Below are 22268 nucleotides of genomic sequence, written 5' to 3'. Positions count from 1 at the left end.
GAGATTTTAAAACCTACTTTTGCCCTTATTTAAGCCTAAAGCAACAGTCTGCGGGATAGGACAAGTCAATCCCTAAACAGGCCTAATACCTATAGGCATAGGGGAGACTAATATATCTGTAATATATACTCACTTTGGAGCTATCACCATTTTAAAGGTTTAATATTATTCTAATACTTATATTTAAACAGTTACATTGGCCAGCACTTAGTTATCTTTTGGAGATGCTCTGAGCTTTATTCCCGTTTAGCCATGGCAAGCTCTTATCATTCTAGCCCCTTGATAACAATGTGTATATAATAGCTCCCTACTCCTTTGTAATAATTCCTATGAGTATGTGCCCTTCTGTCTATAGGACCTATATAGTGACTACAATTCATTATACACAGTGAATGCTATTTCCCTTGACTATATATCATATGTTGTGTACTGATACTCTCGGCTTAACAGTAGTTTATACTAATATCCATGGCTTAACAGTAGTTTCTCAGTTTTTATATGTTAATGATGTTGGATATTCAATATAGTAATATAATATAATTTATCACCAGCACTCAGCTGTGATCAAGTGTTAGTTCTCCTAAAAGTATGAAACTTCTCCCATCACCATACCTACTTTATGCTAATACAATTACCCCCTCATAACTTATATCACACTTCTAGATTCCATCCATTCTCCATCTTCTATACTGTCATAGTCTAAGAGATGTGCTATCTCATTAAGATAGATAGCTATTAGGTTGCTCCTCTTCGCTCTCAGCATCATCCCACCGGCCCTCTCCACCCCCCAGCTCATATTTATAGCGGTGTTTATCCGCTGAATATTCCTGTAATCATTTTTGCTTGATTTTAATCTTCTAAGGTCTCTCATGGGGTTATCATTGATAGAATACTTCTCCTATATCAGTTGGTTCATGAGCAGCCAAACCATTAAGCACTCACATTGCTAATATTATGTATAAAAATTAGGTTCTCATGTATATGTCGAAACCAAGATGTAAAATTTCATATATTTTGAATGTAACTCATTAGATTTTGTCATTTATATTATATGAAATGTGTATTTGTCAATTCATGCATATAAGTTGATTGGGATTTTTTTTATACCTTTTTGTTATTGTTACTGAACCTCAATAAAAGAATATTTAAAAAAAAAAAAAAACACACAAAGATAATCAATTGCTTAGTCTCTCAAACAGGAACATCTTTAAAAATGTTGTTGGTTTAAAGTGAAAAGGTTTCAAAAACTATACTATAGAGGAAGCTACAATATTTCATTCTCATTTGAGTGTATATAACACTTATGTGTATCATTAAATTGAGAATATCTAAATGGATTACATGTCTGAAAGACACAGGTATAAGAAATGTGATCTTACTATGAATAAAGATATAAAATATGTTACATGGCATGGCTATGCAGCGTCCATGATAGGTCACATTTCATGAAGCTCCTTGAATCTTTCCCAATAATCTACTCATAGATCAAGAAGATCAACCTTGTTCTAGCCTAAACCTGTGATATTCAACCACATTATAGCAAGGCTGACCCAGCACAATCTATCTAATTTGGACACACAGGGAATTGATTCAGCCTGTTAGGAGGCCTACGCACAAACTTCCAACACCCTCCCCCCCCCCCCCCGATCCGCCGGGTTAGAGCAGAGCTAAAACTGCTGAACATCAAAAGCCACGCTAAACATAGTAACTACTACAACTATAGAGGGGGACTACCTTTCATTACTACAAACCCTCATTAGAAAGCTGGACATGCAGATGCTAAGCAGCTTCCGTGATCTCCAGCACACCATCAGAAACTCACTGGGGAGAGGACATAGCGACACATCCAAGATGGCAGAACGAAGAGACCATACTGCACAGCACATGGAGCCACAAACTATTACAAAAACTCTTTGCTCCACGGCACGCAATAACCAGTACTACTTACTACAGTCTCGTCAGATAGTAGAGGAAAAGAACCTTGCCCTATCAAAGGACGCTTGCTGTAATATACGCACCAAGACTAACTCTACCATTGTTACGCTGCAGGAGAGATCCCAAATAGAACACCCACTAGATAAAATTCAGGATGGTGCAGCCGGCCTCCTGACAAGTACCTGCAATATAATCAAAGTCTGGGGTGTTGAAAGTCAGATCTAAACCGGGCGAGGAAGGTGGGGAATATCCCGGCTTTGCATTGATGCTTTGGGGTGGCAAGATACTGTAAGATGCGGAACGCATGCCTGTTTCAGGCCACTGCCCTGCAACGTTTGCAGTCGACCACATTTACCTTCCCGATGGTGGTTTGTATGCCTTCCAATACAGACTTCTCCAGATCACCACTACCCACAAATTGAAGGTCAGCTCGTCGTATCAGGAGTTGGATGAGCAGAGACTACCACATCGCCCATACTGGTTAAATACCCTTTCGTTGATCTACAGTTATGTCATTCCTAATATGATGAGACTATCTCAATACCAGTTACCCCTAGTTACAATAGTTTAACTATCTTGTCTGAAATTGCTACATTGAGTTATGTTCCTTCTATTTTTTTTTATTTTTTTTTAAATGCGTTCAGCTGATTATACAGATGTTTGTACTAGATTATAATTGTTCCAGATCTCCATATATCTGTGGAAGATGTGCCTTCTAAAACAATCCACATATTTGACAGGGAATAATCCATGTAATTCATCACATGAGCTCCTAGATATAGTACAGAACACCCCATTATCCTCTCTTTATACTTGAACTATTTTACTGTAATAGCTTATTAGGATGAGAGACTATTTAAATGCCAGTTGCCCCAAACTACAATAGTTTAACTTCCCTGAGTATGTAACATTAAGTAATGTTCCTTCTATTACTGTTTCTGGGGGGGTTCTTGTTGTTTGTACGCGTTCAGATGACTATACAGATGTTTTTACTAGTTTATAACTGTCTGTTACAGGTTTCCAAATATCTGTTGAAGATGTGCCCTATAACACAATACACATCATTGTCAAGGAGTTATCCATATAATTCATCACATGAGCTTCTAGACATAGCACAGAGCACTTCTTTATCCTCTCTAATATAACTAAAGCTAGCACACTCTATCATCTTCACATAGCACAGTCTACTAACTTCACTATAAATTAGTGGGAGAGATAGACCAAACTCGGTTAGAGACCCATTGTACTTAATACCTCCCAAAAAATGCATTTATCTACATATTCAAATAGTCTTCTCCTCAGCACAATTTAAAGTGTAAACACAAAGATAAATAAGGGCATTGATATACACATACTCCACCCAAACTATGTAACACTACTTTAATTTGACCCAAAGTCCCAGCTTGTTGACAAAATAACATAAGCAAGTCCATAACCCCCTTGAGGAATAGAAGAAAATAGAGGGGCGCCTCATGTGTAGGATCAACAGATATAAAAATCAGTAATAACAGTAGTAGAGCCAAATGGGTACTCACACACTTCACAAGCACACCAATGTGCTGGTAGTAGCAGGCTGCAGATTCAAATAGGTGTGGGAGCTCACCTCTCAGGTAGTACTGTGATGCTGGAGATGGAAAAGGAGACACAGCAAAAAAGCACTACATGTGCAGACCCAGATCAGATTTCTTAATGCTGTAAACAAATGGCTCCAATAGGTAACACAAAGTCCCAAAAAGGTAGAGAGACTCTTATGTATCAGCAGGGCAGTAGGTAGGTAAAGATATCCACTCAAAGGCGTATTTCCAGTAAAATACAAATATTTATTAAAAACAAAAGTTAAAAAACACAACAGAACAATTGCTGTGTTAGGTGGATAAAAAAGGGGTTAACAGTGACCCCAATAATGCAACGCGTTTCTCGGTTTTGCACCGTTTCATCAGGCATTATCATAAGAACAATTTGCTTTTTTGCTGTGTCTCATTTTCCATCTCCAGCATCACAGTACTACCTGAGAGGTGAGCTGCCACACCTATTTGAATCTGCGGCCTGCTACTACCAGCACATTGGTGTGCTTGTGAAGTGTGTGAGTACCCATTTGGCTCTACTACTGTTATTACTGATTTTTTTTATATCTGTTGATCCTACACATGAGGCGCCCCTCTATTTTCTTCTATTCCTCATAGTTATACCCGGACCAGTCGGCGAGGAGGAGGCAGCCACCACAGGGCTTTTCCACTTGGTTTTGAAAAGGACTCATTTTTGCCTTGATTTTGTAATTATATTTGGACTTCCCTCATTTGAGAGGATTTTATTTCATTTTACTTTTATTTTGTTTTATTATTTTTTTATCTGTATTGTATACACAATTACCAATTTGCATTTTTTAAAGAGTATATAGATTAATACCACTATCTATATTATCACTAGCGCCCCCTTACTTTGCTGTAAGGCTATATATATCCATAACCCCCTTAATTTCCTAGTCGTTTCACCCCTTCATTATTTTATCCCTTTATACTTTCAGCTAGAATCCAAACTTTATCCTGCTTACTTTAAACTTATCATAAGGCCCCAGGAGTGGCCAACTACGGGACTATCATATATGCTCTAATTCTATAACCATAAGACCCACAAGTAGTCACCCCAATAAGATACTCTCATTACAAAATGGAGGATTCCGAAGTCCATGTCATGTTATTTACCACATCACTCACCAACTTCACTATAATATGTAAATATAACTTTGTGGCATTGTGTGTATAATCCTGTTCCCTTTGTAGCATGACAGTAACTGTTCGATGTATCTTTTGAAAACCCTCGATAAAAAAAAATATTTAAAAAAAAAAAAATGTTTTACAATATGCACATTTCCTGGTTTTCTGCTGCACTATGGCTTCAATTGTTCTTTATCTTCTTTCAACTGCCAATAATTGTTATCATCTTTTAATATATTCAAGCCCTGAAATAATAAAAAAAGAAAACAATTGAAGGGGAATGGGAATGCCTATTTTTAAAAAAATATATTTAATAAACATTACTGGAGAGAACTGTAGATTCTTACTCCAAGTCCATTACAGTAATAAAATGTTATGCTCTAATCCTTTGCAGGGGTTAAACTCACAGTACTGCAGCGCTAATAATCTTTACATGCTCTAACAGATTAGAACATATTTCTCCTGTTAAGTGTGGTCAGTCCACGGGTCATCATTACTTCTGGGATATTAACTCCTCCCCAACAGGAAGTGCAAGAGGATCACCCAAGCAGAGCTGCTATATAGCTCCTCCCCTCTACGTCACACCCAGTCATTCTCTTGCACCCAACTAATAGATAGGATGTGTGAGAGGACTGTGGTGATTATACTTAGTTTTTATATCTTCAATCAAAAGTTTGTTATTTTAAAACAGCACCGGAGTGTGTTGTTCCTTCTCAGGTAGAGTTTTTGGATGATTTTAGCCGGCGTAGCTAAAATTCATTTTGCTGTTCTCGGCCATTCTGAGGAGTGAGGTAAACTTCAGATCAGGGGACAGCGGGCAGGTTCACCTGCAAAGAGGTATGTTGCAGTATATTATTTTCTGAGGAATGGAATTGACTGAGAAAATACTGCCAATACCAATATAATGTAAGTTCAGCCTTAAATGCAGTAGTAGCAACTGGTATCAGGCTGTTTATGTATATATGTGTACATTTCAGTATTCTGGGGAATGGCACTTCTCTGGGTAATACTATATGCATATAATCTTTAGCCTTACTTGCAGTGGGAACGTCTAGCAACAGGCTGTTTAATGACATTTCATGATATTTGATTTTAAACGTTTTTGCTGGCATGCTAAATTGTTTAAATATCTGAGGTACTGGGTGAAAAATTGTTTTTGGGCACTGTTTTTCCACTTGGCTGTCGTTTATTTTAATTGAGACAGTTTACTGAACTTCCCTCACTGCTGTGGGTGAGGGGGAGGGGCCTATTTTGGCGCTTTTGCTACGCATCAGAAATTCAGTCAAAAGTCTTTTTCTCTTCCTGCATGATCCGGATCGTCTCTACAGAGCTCAAGGGTCTTCAAAAATTATTTTGAGGGAGGTAATCTCTCACAGCAGACCTGTGAGATTGTGCTTTGACTGTGATAAAAAACGTTTATATTTTGTACATTTGTTTCTCTGCTATTAAGGGTTAGTTATCCATTGCTAATGGGGGCAATCCTTTGCTAAATTTATGCCTTTACTGGGAAAAATCTGATTGTTATAATTTTTCCGGTTTCTTATTATTAAACTGTCATAATTTTTTTCTGTGCTTCTTAAAGTCACAGTGCGTTTTTCATATTACTTATAATTTGAGTGAAAAGTATTTCCAAGCTTGCTAGTTTAATTGCTAGTTTGTTAAACATGTCTGACTCAGAGGAATATCTCTGTGCTATATGTGCAAAAGCCAAGGTGGAGCCCAATAGAAATTTATGTACTAATTGCATTGATGCTACTTTGAATAAGAGTCATTCTGTACAAATTGAACATCATTCACCAAACAACGAGGGGGAAGTTATGCCGACTAACTTGCCTCACGTGTCAGTACCTGCATCTCCCGCTCGGGAGGTGCGTGATATTGTAACGCCGAGTACTTCAGGGCGGCCATTACAAATCACACTACAGGACATGGCTAATGTTATGACTGAAGTTTTGTCTAAATTACCAGAACTTAGAGGTAAGCGAGATCACTCTGGGGTGAGAACAGAGTGCGCTGATAATATTAGGGCCATGTCAGATACTGCGTCACAATTTGCAGAACATGAGGACAGAGAGCTTCATTCTGCAGGTGACGGATCTGATCCAAATAAACTGGATTCAGACATTTCAAATTTTAAGTTTAAGCTGGAAAACCTCTGTGTATTACTAGGGGAGGTCTTAGCGGCTCTGAATGATTGTAACACAGTTGCAATACCAGAGAAAATGTGTAGGTTGGATAAATATTTTGCGGTACCGTCGAGTACTGACGTTTTTCCAATACCTAAGAGACTTACTGAAATTGTTACTAAGGAGTGGGATAGACCCGGTGTGCCTTTCTCACCCCCTCCTATATTCAGAAAGATGTTTCCAATAGACACCACCACACGGGACTTATGGCAAACGGTCCCTAAGGTGGAGGGAGCAGTTTCTACTTTAGCTAAGCGTACCACTATCCCGGTGGAGGATAGCTGCGCCTTTTCAGATCCAATGGATAAAAAATTAGAGGGTTACCTTAAGAAAATGTTTGTTCAACAAGGTTTTATATTGCAACCCCTTGCATGCATTGCGCCTGTCACGGCTGCAGCAGCATTTTGGTTTGAGTCTCTGGAAGAGACCCTTGAATCAGCTCCATTAGATGAGATTACACACAAGCTTAAAACCCTTAAGCTAGCTAATTCATTTATTTCTGATGCCGTAGTACACTTAACTAAACTTACGGCTAAGAATTCCGGATTCGCCATTCAGGCACGCAGAGCGCTGTGGCTAAAATCCTGGTCAGCTGATGTTACTTCTAAATCTAAATTACTTAACATACCTTTCAAAGGGCAGACCTTATTCGGGCCCGGTTTGAAGGAAATTATCGCTGACATTACAGGAGGTAAAGGCCATGCCCTGCCTCAAGACAGAGCCAAACCTAGGGCTAGACAGTCTAATTTTCGTGCCTTTCGTAACTTCAAGGCAGGAGCAGCATCAACTTCCTCTGCACCAAAACAGGAAGGAGCTGTTGCTCGATACAGACAAGGCTGGAAACCTAACCAGTCCTGGAACAAGGGCAAGCAGGCCAGAAAACCTGCTGCTGCCCCTAAGACAGCATGAAGTGAGGGCCCCCGATCCGGGATCGGATCTAGTGGGGGGCAGACTCTCTCTCTTTGCCCAGGCTTGGGCAAGAGATGTCCAGGATCCCTGGGCGTTAGAGATCATATCTCAGGGATATCTTCTGGACTTCAAAACCTCTCCCCCAAAAGGGAGATTTCATCTTTCAAGGTTGTCAACAAACCAGATAAAGAAAGAGGCGTTTCTACGCTGTGTTCAGGATCTTTTACTAATGGGAGTGATCCATCCGGTTCCGCGGTCGGAACACGGACAAGGTTTTTACTCAAATCTGTTTGTGGTTCCCAAGAAAGAAGGAACCTTCAGACCAATCTTGGATTTAAAGATCCTAAACAAATTCCTAAGAGTTCCATCGTTCAAAATGGAAACTATTCGGACAATCTTACCCATGATCCAAAAGGGTCAGTACATGACCACAGTGGATTTAAAGGATGCCTACCTTCATATACCGATTCACAAAGATCATTACCGGTATCTAAGGTTTGCCTTCCTAGACAGGCATTACCAGTTTGTAGCTCTTGCATTCGGGTTGGCTACGGCTCCAAGAATCTTCACAAAGGTTCTGGGCTCTCTTCTGGCGGTGCTAAGGCCGCGAGGAATTTCGGTGGCTCCGTACCTAGACGACATTCTGATACAAGCGTCAAGCTTTCAAACTGCCAAGTCTCATACAGAGTTAGTACTGGCATTTCTAAGGTCGCATAGGTGGAAGGTGAACGTAGAGAAGAGTTCTCTCTTACCACTCACAAGGGTTCCCTTCTTGGGGACTCTTATAGACTCTGTAGAAATGAAGATTTACCTGACAGAAGACAGGTTAACAAAGCTTCAAAATGCTTGCCGTGTCCTTCATTCCATTCAACACCCGTCAGTGGCTCAATGCATGGAGGTAATCGGCTTAATGGTAGCGGCAATGGACATAGTACCCTTTGCACACCTACATCTCAGACCGCTGCCATTGTGCATGCTAAGTCAGTGGAATGGGGATTACTCAGATTTGTCCCCTACTCTGAATCTGGATCAAGAGACCAGAAATTCTCTTCTATGGTGGCTTTCTCGGCCACATCTGTCCAGGGGGATGCCATTCAGCAGACCAGATTGGACAATTGTAACAACAGACGCCAGCCTACTAGGTTGGGGCGCTGTCTGGAATTCCCTGAAGGCTCAGGGATCATGGACTCAGGAGGAGAGTCTCCTTCCAATAAACATTCTGGAATTGAGAGCAGTTCTCAATGCCCTTCTGGCTTGGCCTCAGTTAACAACTCGGGGGTTCATCAGGTTTCAGTCGGACAACATTACGACTGTAGCTTACATCAACCATCAAGGAGGGACAAGAAGCTCCCTAGCGATGATGGAAGTATCAAAGATAATTCGCTGGGCAGAGTCTCACTCTTGCCACCTGTCAGCGATCCACATTCCTGGAGTGGAAAACTGGGAGGCGGATTTCCTAAGTCATCAGACTTTTCATCCGGGGGAGTGGGAACTTCATCCGGAGATCTTTGCCCAAATACTTCGACTTTGGGGCAAACCAGAGATAGATCTCATGGCGTCTCGCCAGAACGCCAAGCTTCCTTGTTACGGGTCCAGGTCCAGGGACCCGGGAGCAGTCCTGGTAGATGCTTTGACAGCACCTTGGACCTTCGGGATGGCCTATGTGTTTCCACCCTTCCCGATGCTTCCTCGATTGATTGCCAGGATCAAACAGGAGAGAGCATCGGTGATTCTGATAGCGCCTGCGTGGCCACGCAGGACCTGGTATGCAGATCTAGTGGACATGTCATCCTATCCACCTTGGTCTCTGCCTCTGAGACAGGACCTTCTAATTCAGGGTCCTTTCAAACATCAAAATCTAATTTCTCTGAAGCTGACTGCTTGGAAATTGAACGCTTGATTTTATCAAAGCGTGGTTTTTCGGAGTCAGTTATTGATACCTTAATACAGGCTAGGAAGCCTGTTACCAGAAAGAATTACCATAAAATATGGCGTAAATACTTACATTGGTGCGAATCCAAGAGTTACTCATGGAGTAAAGTTAGGATTCCTAGGATATTGTCTTTTCTACAAGAAGGTTTAGAAAAGGGTTTATCTGCTAGTTCCTTAAAGGGACAGATCTCAGCTCTGTCCATTCTTTTGCACAAGCGTCTGTCAGAAGTTCCAGACGTTCAGGCTTTTTGCCAGGCTTTGGCCAGGATTAAGCCTGTGTTTAAAACTGTTGCTCCACCATGGAGCTTAAATTTAGTTCTTAACGTTTTACAGGGTGTTCCGTTTGAACCCCTTCATTCCATTGATATCAAGCTGTTATCTTGGAAAGTTCTGTTTTTAATGGCTATTTCCTCGGCTCGTAGAGTCTCTGAGTTATCAGCCTTACATTGTGATTCTCCGTATCTGATTTTTCATTCAGATAAGGTAGTTCTGCGTACTAAACCTGGGTTCTTACCTAAGGTTGTCACTAATAAGAATATCAATCAAGAGATTGTTGTGCCATCATTGTGTCCGAATCCTTCTTCAAAGAAGGAACGACTTCTGCACAATCTAGATGTAGTCCGTGCCCTGAAATTTTATTTACAGGCAACTAAAGATTTTCGCCAAACTTCTTCCCTGTTTGTCGTTTATTCTGGACAGAGGAGAGGTCAAAAAGCTTCTGCTACCTCTCTCTCTTTTTGGCTTCGTAGCATAATACGTTTAGCCTATGAGACTGCTGGACAGCAGCCTCCTGAAAGAATTACAGCTCATTCCACTAGAGCTGTGGCTTCCACTTGGGCCTTTAAGAATGAGGCCTCTGTTGAACAGATTTGCAAGGCTGCAACTTGGTCTTCTCTTCATACTTTTTCCAAATTTTACAAATTTGACACTTTTGCTTCTTCGGAGGCTGTTTTTGGGAGAAAGGTTCTTCAGGCAGTGGTTCCTTCCGTATAAAGATCCTGCCTGTCCCTCCCGTCATCCGTGTACTTTAGCTTTGGTATTGGTATCCCAGAAGTAATGATGACCCGTGGACTGACCACACTTAACAGGAGAAAACATAATTTATGCTTACCTGATAAATTCCTTTCTCCTGTAGTGTGGTCAGTCCACGGCCCGCCCTGTTTTTTATGGCAGGTCTAAATTTTTAAATTATACTCCAGTCACCACTGCACCCTATAGTTTCTCCTTTCTCTTTTGGTTCTTGGTCGAATGACTGGGTGTGACGTAGAGGGGAGGAGCTATATAGCAGCTCTGCTTGGGTGATCCTCTTGCACTTCCTGTTGGGGAGGAGTTAATATCCCAGAAGTAATGATGACCCGTGGACTGACCACACTACAGGTGAAAGGAATTTATCAGGTAAGCATAAATTATGTTTTTTTTTTTTTTTTTTAAACTATAATGGCCCTTTAAGTTCAGTGTAATATAGATTCTTACTTCAGTTCAGTGTAATGTAGATCCGTACTTCAGTTCACCTAACCCTCCATAGTATATTTCCTTCCACTGTTGTAAGTTTGACCTGACATTAAAGGGACATAAAACAAGTTGGGATAGAGACAAAATATAATATGAACTTGAATTACTTTACCTGCAAATTTATACTGCAGTGCCTCTCCATTAACCCTTTCTTTTAAGTTTCTGAATTGTAAAGCTCTAACTCCCACCACACATTTGCTTCTATGGCTGTATCTATATCTATTGTTGTTTTAGTAGCATGCAAAAGTGAACAGGGATTATCTGCTGGAGCATGCCTAGAAGATGTGAACTCAGTTGAAATACAATGCCTGTGTCTAAACATTGATAAGGGGGGTGGAGTAGACTGCTCCAGATGGCATGGCTATTTAAGTATTTTTGCTTATTTTTAAAAAATGATTTTAAAATACTTGCCAGCAATTTTTAAACAATTTTTTTTATGCAATCTATTTTTAATTAATTAGCCCTTTTAGGCTATACACAGATCTCAACCTGTTTTTTTTTGGCACTTTAAGTAGTAGATGATAGAATGTTCCGTTAAGAAATTAAACGTTCTAACTTGGCAAATAAGCAAGCAACCAATAAATCAACAGGGTGATTTGCTTCTGTGTATTGTATGAAGACAGATTTTTCCATAAATAAAATCCTTTACATTGTTGGTATTGTGGTGTATACTCGGCAAAGAGGCCCATCTTATGTCCCTGTTTTTTCTGTTTAGTCAGCTTGGTTTCCACACTCAGAATGTTCTTGGCAGCTCTTGCTTTCAGGCCAGATCAGAAGAGAACAATCTGTTCAATCTTTTTCTTGAGGGATGTAGTTGAAAGTGATATCTAACCTTTAAATGCAGCCACAGGAAAGTGGGTAACAAAGATATTTGTTTTTAAAATAACATATATAATAATACTCATTATAGACTCGGCTTTACACTTCTTTTCTCTGTTATGTTTAATCATATAGAATATTTTTGTACTTGTAGGTGTATGTGCCGTAAATCAACTTCTGTACGTGGTTGGTGGAGATGATGGTTCGTGCAATCTGGCTTCAATAGAATATTATAATCCTATTACTGACAAGTGGACTATTCTTCCAACAAACATGAGCACTGGAAGAAGTTATGCAGGTATATAATAATGATTTAAATAATGGTGAACCTAAAAGTTATGTGAAATAAGGAAATAAATCTAGCAGAGAGATGGATCTTATGGGAATTAGTGATGGATATTATGGGTATGAGTATCCCTAGCTTGGTTTAAGAAAATTATATTAAGCTTTAACATTTCTTCTTTTAAATGCTCCCTGAAGACTTTTTTTGTTTAGAGAGGTCTAACACCCAACTCAGTAATAAATTAATTCCACTGACCAAATCAGGGCTGTTTCTAGAGAATCTGGCTCCCAGGGCAAAATCCCCCCCCCCCTCCCCCACAGAGGTCAGCTCCAAAGCAGCAGTGCACTACTGGGACTTAGCTGAACACATCTGGTGAGCAAATGACAAGAGACAAATGTGTGTTTGCGGCCAAACACCAGTTAGCTCCTAGTAGTGCAGTGCTGCTGCTAAGGATATGTACATATGCTTTTCAACAATGGATACCAAGAGAACAAGAATAATAGAATTGTCTTAAAATGCTATGGTGTATCCTGAATTATGAAAGTTTAATATTGACTTTCATATCCCTTTAAATTTCCTTTTTCTACTACAATGTTTTTCCCAAATATATTGATATTATCTAAAAATATCTTTATCTTTTACTAATTGCCATTCTATTTATACTTTTCTTATAGCTATGCATATTTATTTGTTTAATGCATATCAATCCCTTTAAATTCTTATCCAAAATGTATCTATAAAACTTCCAATAGACTTTAAAGTAGAACGTTGCAGAAAAGTTATCAGGTAAGACTTTCTAAAGGATTGCAATATGTTACTGGGTTTATTTGTAACATATTTAGGGGTCTGTTACAATTATTTAGAAAGTTATAACAATTTTTTTACAAAATTCACTATTAAAGTCTATGGGATTTTTGCACATAAATAATTTGATAAAGAACTGTAATAGCTTTTTCAAATATACTATACACACAAGCAGTAATAGACAGCAACATGCACTCACAGACAGTAATAGACAGACATTCACACACAGGCAGCAACAGACAGACATGCACACACAGATAATAATAAGCAGATACATGCACACACAGGTAGCATTAGACAGACATGCACACACAGACAATAATAGGCAGATGCATGCACACACAGGCAGTAATAGGCAGATACGTGCACAGACAGGCAGTAATAGGCAGATACGTGCACGCAGTAATAGGCAGATACATGCACACACACACAGGCAGTAATAGGTAGATACATGCACACACAGGCAGGGATAGATAGGCATACACACACAGACAGTAATAGTCAGATACATGCACACACAGGCAGTAATAGGCAGATACGTGCACACACAGGCAGTAATAGGCAGATACGTGCACACACAGGCAGTAATAGGCAGATACGTGCACACACAGGCAGTAATAGGCAGATACGTGCACACACAGGCAGTAATAGGCAGATACATGCACACACACACAGGCAGTAATAGGTAGATACATGCACACACAGGCAGGGATAGATAGGCATACACACACAGACAGTAATAGGCAGATACATGCACACACAGGCAGCAATAGTCGGATACATGCACACACAGGCAGGGATAGATAGGCATACACACACACACACACACACACAGGCAGTAATAGGCAGATACATGCACACATAGGCAGTAATAGGCAGATACATTCACACACAGGCAGTAATAGGCCGATACATGCGCACAAACAGGCAGTAATCGACAGATACATGCGCACACACAGGCAGTAATAGGCAGATACAGGCACACACAGGCAGTAATAGGCAGATACATGCACACACAGGCAGTAATAGGCAGATACAGGCACACACAGGCAGGGATAGATAGGTGTACACACACAGGCAGTAATAGGCAGATACATGCACACACAGGCAGTAATAGGCAGATACATGCACACACAGGCAGGGATAGATAGGCATACACACACACAGGCAGGGATAGATAGGCATACACACACACAGGAAGTAATAGGCAGATACATGCACACACAGGCAGTAATAGGCAGATACATGCACACATAGGCAGATACATGCACATACAGGCAGGGATAGATAGGCATACACACACACAGGCAGTGATAGGCTGATACATGCACACACAGGCAGGGATAGATAGGCATACACAGGCAGTAATAGGCAGATACATGCACACACAGGCAGGGATAGATAGGCATACACACACACAGGCAGTGATAGGCTGATACATGCACACACAGGCAGTAATAGGCAGATACAAGCACACACAGGCAGGGATAGATAGGCAGTAATTGGCAGATACATGCACACACAGGCAGGGATAGATAGGCATACACACACACAGGCAGTGATAGGCTGATACATGCACACAATGGCAGTAATAGGCAGATACATGCACACACAGGCAGGGATAGATAGGCATACACACACAGGCAGTAATAGGCAGATACATGCACACACAGGCAGTAATAGGCAGATACATGCACACATAGGCAGATACATGCACACACAGGCAGGGATAGATAGGCATACACACACACAGGCAGTGATAGGCTGATACATGCACACACAGGCAGTAATAGGCAGATACATGCACACACAGGCAGGGATAGATAGGCATACACACACAGGCAGTAATAGGCAGATACATGCACACACAGGCAGTAATAGGCAGATACATGCACACACAGGCAGTGATAGGCTGATACATGCACACACAGGCAGTAATAGGCAGATACATGCACACACAGGCAGTAATAGGCAGATACATGCATACACAGGCAGGGATAGATAGGCATACACACACAGGCAGTAATAGGCAGATACATGCACACACAGGCAGTAATAGGCAGATACATGCACACACAGGCAGGGATAGATAGGCAGTAATAGGCAGATACATGCACACACAGACAGGGATAGATAGGCATACACACACACACAGGCAGTAATAGGCAGATACATGCACACACAGAGAGTAATAGGCAGATACATGCATACACAGAGAGTAATAGGCAGATACATGCACACACAGGCAGTAATAGACAGGTACATGCACACACAGGCAGTAATAGGCAGATACATGCACACACAGGCAGGGATAGATAGGCATACACACACACAGGCAGTAATAGGCAGATACATGCACACACAGGCAGGGATAGATAGGCATACACACACACAGGCAGTAATAGGCAGATACATGCACACACAGGCAGTAATAGGCAGATACATGCACACATAGGCAGTAATAGGCAGATACATGCACACATAGGCACTAATAGGCAGATACATGCACACATAGGCAGTAATAGGCAGATACATGCACACACAGGCAGGGATAGATGGGCATACACACACAGGCAGTAATAGGCAGATACATACACACATAGGCAGTAATAGGCAGATACATGCACACACAGGCAGGGATAGATAGGCATACACACACACAGGCAGTAATAGGCAGATACATGCTCACACAGGCAGGGATAGATAGGCATACACACACACAGGCAGTAATAGGCAGATACATGCACACACAGGCAGTAATAGGCAGATACATGCACACATAGGCAGTAATAGGCAGATACATACACACACAGGCAGTAATAGGCAGATACATGCACACACAGGCAGGGATAGATAGGCATGCACACACACAGGCAGTAATAGGCAGATACATGCACACACAGGCAGTAATAGGCAGATACATGCACACACAGGCAGGGATAGATAGGCATACACACACACAGGCAGTGATAGGCAGATACATGCACACACAGGCAGGGATAGATAGGCAGATACATGCACACACAGACAGTAATAGGCAGATACATGCACACACAGGCAGGGATAGATAGGCATACACACACACAGGCAGGGATAGATAGGCATACACACACACAGGAAGTAATAGGCAGATACATGCACACACAGGCAGTAATAGTCAGATACATGCACACACAGGCAGGGATAGATAGGCAGTAATAGGCAGATACATGCACACACAGGCAGGGATAGATAGGCAGTAATAGGCAGATACATGCACACACAGGCAGGGATAGATAGGCATACACACACACACACACACACACAGGCAGTAATAGGCAGATACATGCACACACAGGCAGGGATAGATAGGCATACAAATGAAGAAGGTAGTAGGCACTACACTGAGGTGCTTGAAAATGTCCAAAAATGTATTAATAAAAATTTTTGAAAAAACAGAAAGTCATAGGACGTAAAAAAAAAAAAGAACTTACGGACATGGTGGTGGGACAAAAGACAAGTGTCTGACACGTTTCACGCCCCCTACAGGTGCTTACTCATTGACATGTTACATACAATAAATATTGTGCTATTGATACCCTGAAACAGAGAACATTAACCATTGCTAGTCTAGTCAAAATTAAACTTTCATTATTCAGATTGGACATGTAATTTTAATCAACTTTCCAATTTACTTTTATCATCAAATTTGCTTTTTTCTCTTAGTATTCTTAGTTAAAACTAAACCTGGGCAGACTCATATGCTAATTTCTAAACCCTTGTGGGCTGCCTCTTATCACAGGCTTTTTAAACTCCTTTTCAACACAGAGACTAAACGTACACGTGGGCCATATAGATAACACTGTGCAGAGGCACAGCGAGTTATTTAAGATTTAGCCCAACACAATGCTAACTGCAAGACAATAGATAATAAACAGTCACAGTCATGTGATCAGGGGGCTGGAAGAAGGTTCCTAGATACAAGGTAATCACAGAGGTAAAAAGTACATTAATATAACTGTGTTGGTTATGCAAAACTGGGGAATGGATAATAAAGGGATTATCTATCTTTTAATACAATAACAATTCTATGGTAGACTGTCCCTTTAACTGTTTTGAATTAAAAATCAAACCAGCTAGGCGCTATCTGTATATAATAAAGAAGCACAAAAATATGTACTAGCTAACCCATACTATTACTTAATACTTATTCTCAAAAGCACTCTTCCCATAGAAAAAAACCTTATAATAATTATAACAACTAGAATTACCTTAAATGAATATAAATATATGTGTATATATACAATGGAGAGGAGTTACTGTCTGTACATATAAAGCTAAACATAAAAAGCTTAAAGTAAACCAGACTGAAATTTGAAATCCTGAAATTAAAAATAAAGAATTTAATTTGATAAATGCATAAATAAATTGAAAAATTTAGTTACCCATGTGTAGAAGGTACCTATAAACAAATGATACCAAATAAAGCGATTGTTTTTGAGACTTATTTTTAAGGGGGGCAAAGTTCTTGCACCACTGATTAAAACATGTAAATTTGTACCTAAAAAACCCAAAACATTAGCCAAAAGTCTCTCTCCAAGTGCCATTACAAGAGCTAAAATACCTGGAAAGACTTGGTTAAATAAACATAATAATCCCAATACGTGGGTCAAACCTCAAGTGAGGTCAGAAAGAGATTTGGGGAACACACCCAGAACGTCAAAAATTATGTGAAAGAATCCGCGGTAGCTAATCACTTTAATAGTGAGCACTTTACAAATGTAGCGGATTTAACCATACAGGTAATCGACCTAGCAGTGGTGCCTCCCCCTGGAGAGAAAAAAAATATTTGGTATGTTTGTGTTATTTATACTCTAAGCGGTGTGTGACTGTAATGATGTAATAAAATTGACAAAAAATAGATAATAAAATTAACAATAAAAATTAACAATAAAATTGACAGTAGATTATTCCTTCATGGATCCATGATATAAAAACAATAAGAATAGATATAACAGATGTTTCTAATGCAATAAAAGATTGAGTACTGGCGTTGTACTGATGTGCTGTGAATTCTATTATTCAAATAATCGCTTGGATGAGTGGAGTGCGATATGGTTCAATATTGGTGTGGTTGGACCAATATATAGTGGCAAAGCAATGTATAAGATGTGCAAACAATGTGAAATAAATTGAATAAATATACAATAAGTGTTGAAATATATAACACAATGTTCTTAATATTATCGACACAAGTTCTTAATATTCTAGAGTCCATCCCATGGGAGAAAGGCTACATAATGGCGACATGTGGCGTAACTGCTTTATATACCAGTATACCACATAAAGAGGGTCGCAAAGCTATAAAATACTTTCTAGATAATGATTCATTGATGCCACAAGAACAAGCTGAATTTATATTGTTCAGCATCCAATACATTTTAACCCACAATTATTTTTGCAATGATGGGACATACTACCAACAAATGTGCGGTACAGCCACGGGGACCAGGTTCGCGCCTAGTTATGCCAATCTGTTCATGGGCAGATGGGAGAAGATCTTCTGGGATTCCTGCCCAGCTAGCGCGGTCCTCTACCGTAGATGCATAGATGATATATTAATTATATGGAAGGGCACAGCCCAAGATCTCGAATACACCATAGAGATCATGAACCAAAACATCTTGAATTTACAGTTCACTCATGTATGGAGTCTAGAAGAAATTATCTTTTTGGACCTGAAAATAGAAATCATGAATGGCAAATGAGAAACATCAACGCATTTCAAACAAGTCGATAGTAACAACTATATCCATTATCTAAGCTGCCACCATGAAAATTGGAAGAATAATATTCCAAAAAAAACAGTTTCTAAGGGTCCGAAAAAACTGTTTGAACATAAACAAATGGGAAGAACAAGCCATTCGACTAAAAGAAAAATTTGTGGAAAGAGGCTATAATGAAGAATACCTGAATCTAAAAATGGAAGAAGTAAGATAGGTGGATAGACGAGAGCTAATCAAATACAGAGATCGGAAAAAAACAGTGATAGAAGAAGTATTGAACATTCCCATGATTACTGAGTATAGCAGCAATCAATACATCATTGAAGGAATTTTCAAAAAGCATTGGTCCCTGTTGAAAGATGATGACATCATAGGAGATAAACTCCCCAATCAACCTAGATTCATCTACAGAAAAACAGATAATCTAAAGAACAGACTGGCACCAAGCCTACAACAACAGAAACCACCTGAAACACATGATGTATATGGGAAACAAATCAAAGGTTATTTTCCATGCCCGACCTGCAAAGCCTGCAAACGAGGGACTAAAACAAAGGAATTCCAATCACATCAGACCAAAGAAAAATATGCCATTAAAGATCTAATGAGATGCCAAGATAGAGGAATTATCTACCTTATAGAATGTTCATGTGGTCTGCAATATGTTGGCCAGACATCAAGAAGCCTAAAAGACAGACTACGAGAACACATATTGTTGATTGAAAAACTCAGTATGGACACTATTCTATATAAGCACTTCTCAACTAAACATAACGGCAACATAAAAGATCTGAGATTTATAGGCATACAAAAGGTCAAAAAGCATTGGAGAGGTGGGGATTATGAAAAAAGGCCCCTCAAAACAGAATCCAAATGGATATTCCTACTAGACTGTCTACATCCAAAAGGTCTGAATAACAAAGAAGACCTTTCCCACCTCCTAAATCTATAAACGTATTTCCACAGTCTCTATTGATATATTGAGATCACCTCTTCTTCCGTTCATCTGAGGATCAGTGTCACACATTTCAGCCCTATTATATCAAGCGAATCTAATTGTCAGTTGTACAAATTAAAGCTAGTACCTCCATTTTCTTCCCATACTACATGTCTCACAATCACATTGGATACACTGCCGGTTGATATGTTTAATTTTACTAGTCAACCGGTTACTATTCCAATTTCTCACTGAATCATATATGCTGTCCACTACACAGGACATTATTATTGTGATCGATATGGCCAATGAACCAGTATCATTCAACATGTAGACAACGGTTACCCAATTGGGTCCAGACTCTAGCCCTAGCCCTCCCCTTTTCTCCCATTTATTGATCTCTTAGTACATAAGAGAGTCGATACAACAAAGGTTTGCTTATCACCAATTTTAGTCTATATTTGGTCGTTATACAGTCTTCCTCCCTTGCCAAAGCTCTAAGACCTAGTGGCTAACTTATTCTTGCCAGTTAACTCACAATACCATCTCACTCTTATTCTAAATTATAAGGGCAAGCCATTTCTCAACCTTATTTTATTCAATCATATATAGGATGTTTTTAAATTGTAGAATCAGTAAGCGATTTTTTCTACCTCATTTATTGTACTGTCACTTACAATGCCACTGAGTTGTGAACTCAATATGCCACCCCGAATTTTAGTTATAGACTTCTTCACTACATTTCACATTATCCAAAATTGCACAGCGACCGCTAGACATGATAGCGAATCCCATCAATTGTTCTTTGTAGTTCAAAGGCACATAAAGTTTCGAATATACCCAAATATGTCCGCTTTTAGGATTTGTTAGGCCATAAAGTGACTCAATTCAATAGCCGCTTGGCCTGTTAGACAAATTCATTATTTTTGTCTTTGTAGTTATAAGACTCACATCCTCAATATATTCACTGATAAGTGTTTTCAAAAGTTTTCTGGTCGACACAATGAACCCATTCAAAAGGAATCATTAGCGTCTAGTTACCGCTCAAAATATCGTTATATTGTCATATTCTATGGAGTTGCATTAGTAACATCCATCACAGATAGTGTCATGAGCTGTCAGTTTAGATACTATTCACCTCTTTGACCTGTGCAAATATGAGCACTTCCAACCACTGTCAACTCCAGATCGCTAATTACCTATTCACATCGTTGTATAATAGAACACTTATAAATAGGGTTAGATTGATGACAATTATTTTAATAACCGCAATATGTTTTTAATCGCATTTTTTTTTTTAGTAATGTTTTTATTAGCAATTTTTTAGAATGTTCACAACTGCTCTCCTTAGGTTCTCTATACCATTTACATTAAGTTTTAATGTTTCTGTCCAAAACCACGGTCCGTTCTACCATTCATGCCAAGGTTTAATGTTCCTGTCTTAAACCAAGGTCTGTTTTAACAAAACAGCTGTTATAAGCCAGTGAGTACGATTCATCACGATTTTAAGAAGTATCCTACATTATAAAATTTACATTGTATCTCAACACTTTGATCGTGACTTTATATTGTTATTCAATTTGACAGACTTACACCCATACTATATAAGTTGTTTGTAAGAAGCAGAATTGCCAATTTCCGATTTTGCAATCTGCAAACCCATATGGTGCAAGCGATCCGCTTCAAACAATATCACTCTGATCGGAATTGTACAATGAAAATAGACATGACAAATTTATGTTCACGCTATATCAGCTGTTTGCCAAAAGCCGGTTTGGAAAATCCTCATTGGCCGCCTGTAACCCACATGGTGTAAACAAACCATGACAGGCTAAGCATCAAAAGAACGAGTCTCTTCTATAATTGGCCGGTTCATGAGTCACATGATAAATAGTGACGTGAACATTTTTCGGCGAGCATAAATAACTATTACTACTCACACACAATTACTTGCCACTCTGAAAGAAAAATAAATCGGCAAAGATCATAAATAGTTCGCAATCATTTTATCAATGGGAAGCTTATATCAAACTAATCAAAATAGGTTTTACATACTCTTCCATTTTTTTCGCATCCGGTTTGAATTAGACCAGATACATGCCCATTACTCAAAGGGTATTTAAGGGGATCAACAGCATTAAAATACCAGTCTTGATAAAGGACTGTGTTCAAGGGCCGAAACGCGTCGACCACTGGTAAGATACTCCTACAAAACTTTTTATATTTGAACATATTACACTATGTTATTTATTTTCCACAGGGACACTCCAGGACAGTAATAGCAGCCCATTGGGGCTTAGGGATTCCCCCAGGATCTCTTGAAGGATCATTTCTACTGCCACAAGGGATACTCCAGGATAGAAAACTAGCCGACTGGGGGCTCAGGGACTCTTTCAGGACACTCAGCATCGTCACACAAGGTTTTCATTTTCATATTGACTTTCAATTTTCCATTGACTGTTTCATCTAATT

General features: G+C 39.6%; 1 protein-coding gene across 1 annotated transcript in view; it reads left to right on the top strand.

The window, feature by feature from the left end:
• KLHL3 (kelch like family member 3) overlaps window positions 1–22268 on the top strand; it is a 277645-nt gene that overhangs the window by 224311 nt on the left and 31066 nt on the right. Inside the window, exon 14 of the mRNA XM_053719291.1 lies at window positions 12162–12305. Coding sequence (XP_053575266.1) covers window positions 12162–12305 — 144 coding nt within the window. The remainder of the gene's footprint in view (window positions 1–12161; window positions 12306–22268) is intronic.

Source organism: Bombina bombina, chromosome 6, assembly GCF_027579735.1.
Source record: "Bombina bombina isolate aBomBom1 chromosome 6, aBomBom1.pri, whole genome shotgun sequence".
Taxonomy (NCBI): Eukaryota; Metazoa; Chordata; class Amphibia; order Anura; family Bombinatoridae; genus Bombina; species Bombina bombina.
This window is presented reverse-complemented; position numbering and strand designations above follow the sequence as displayed.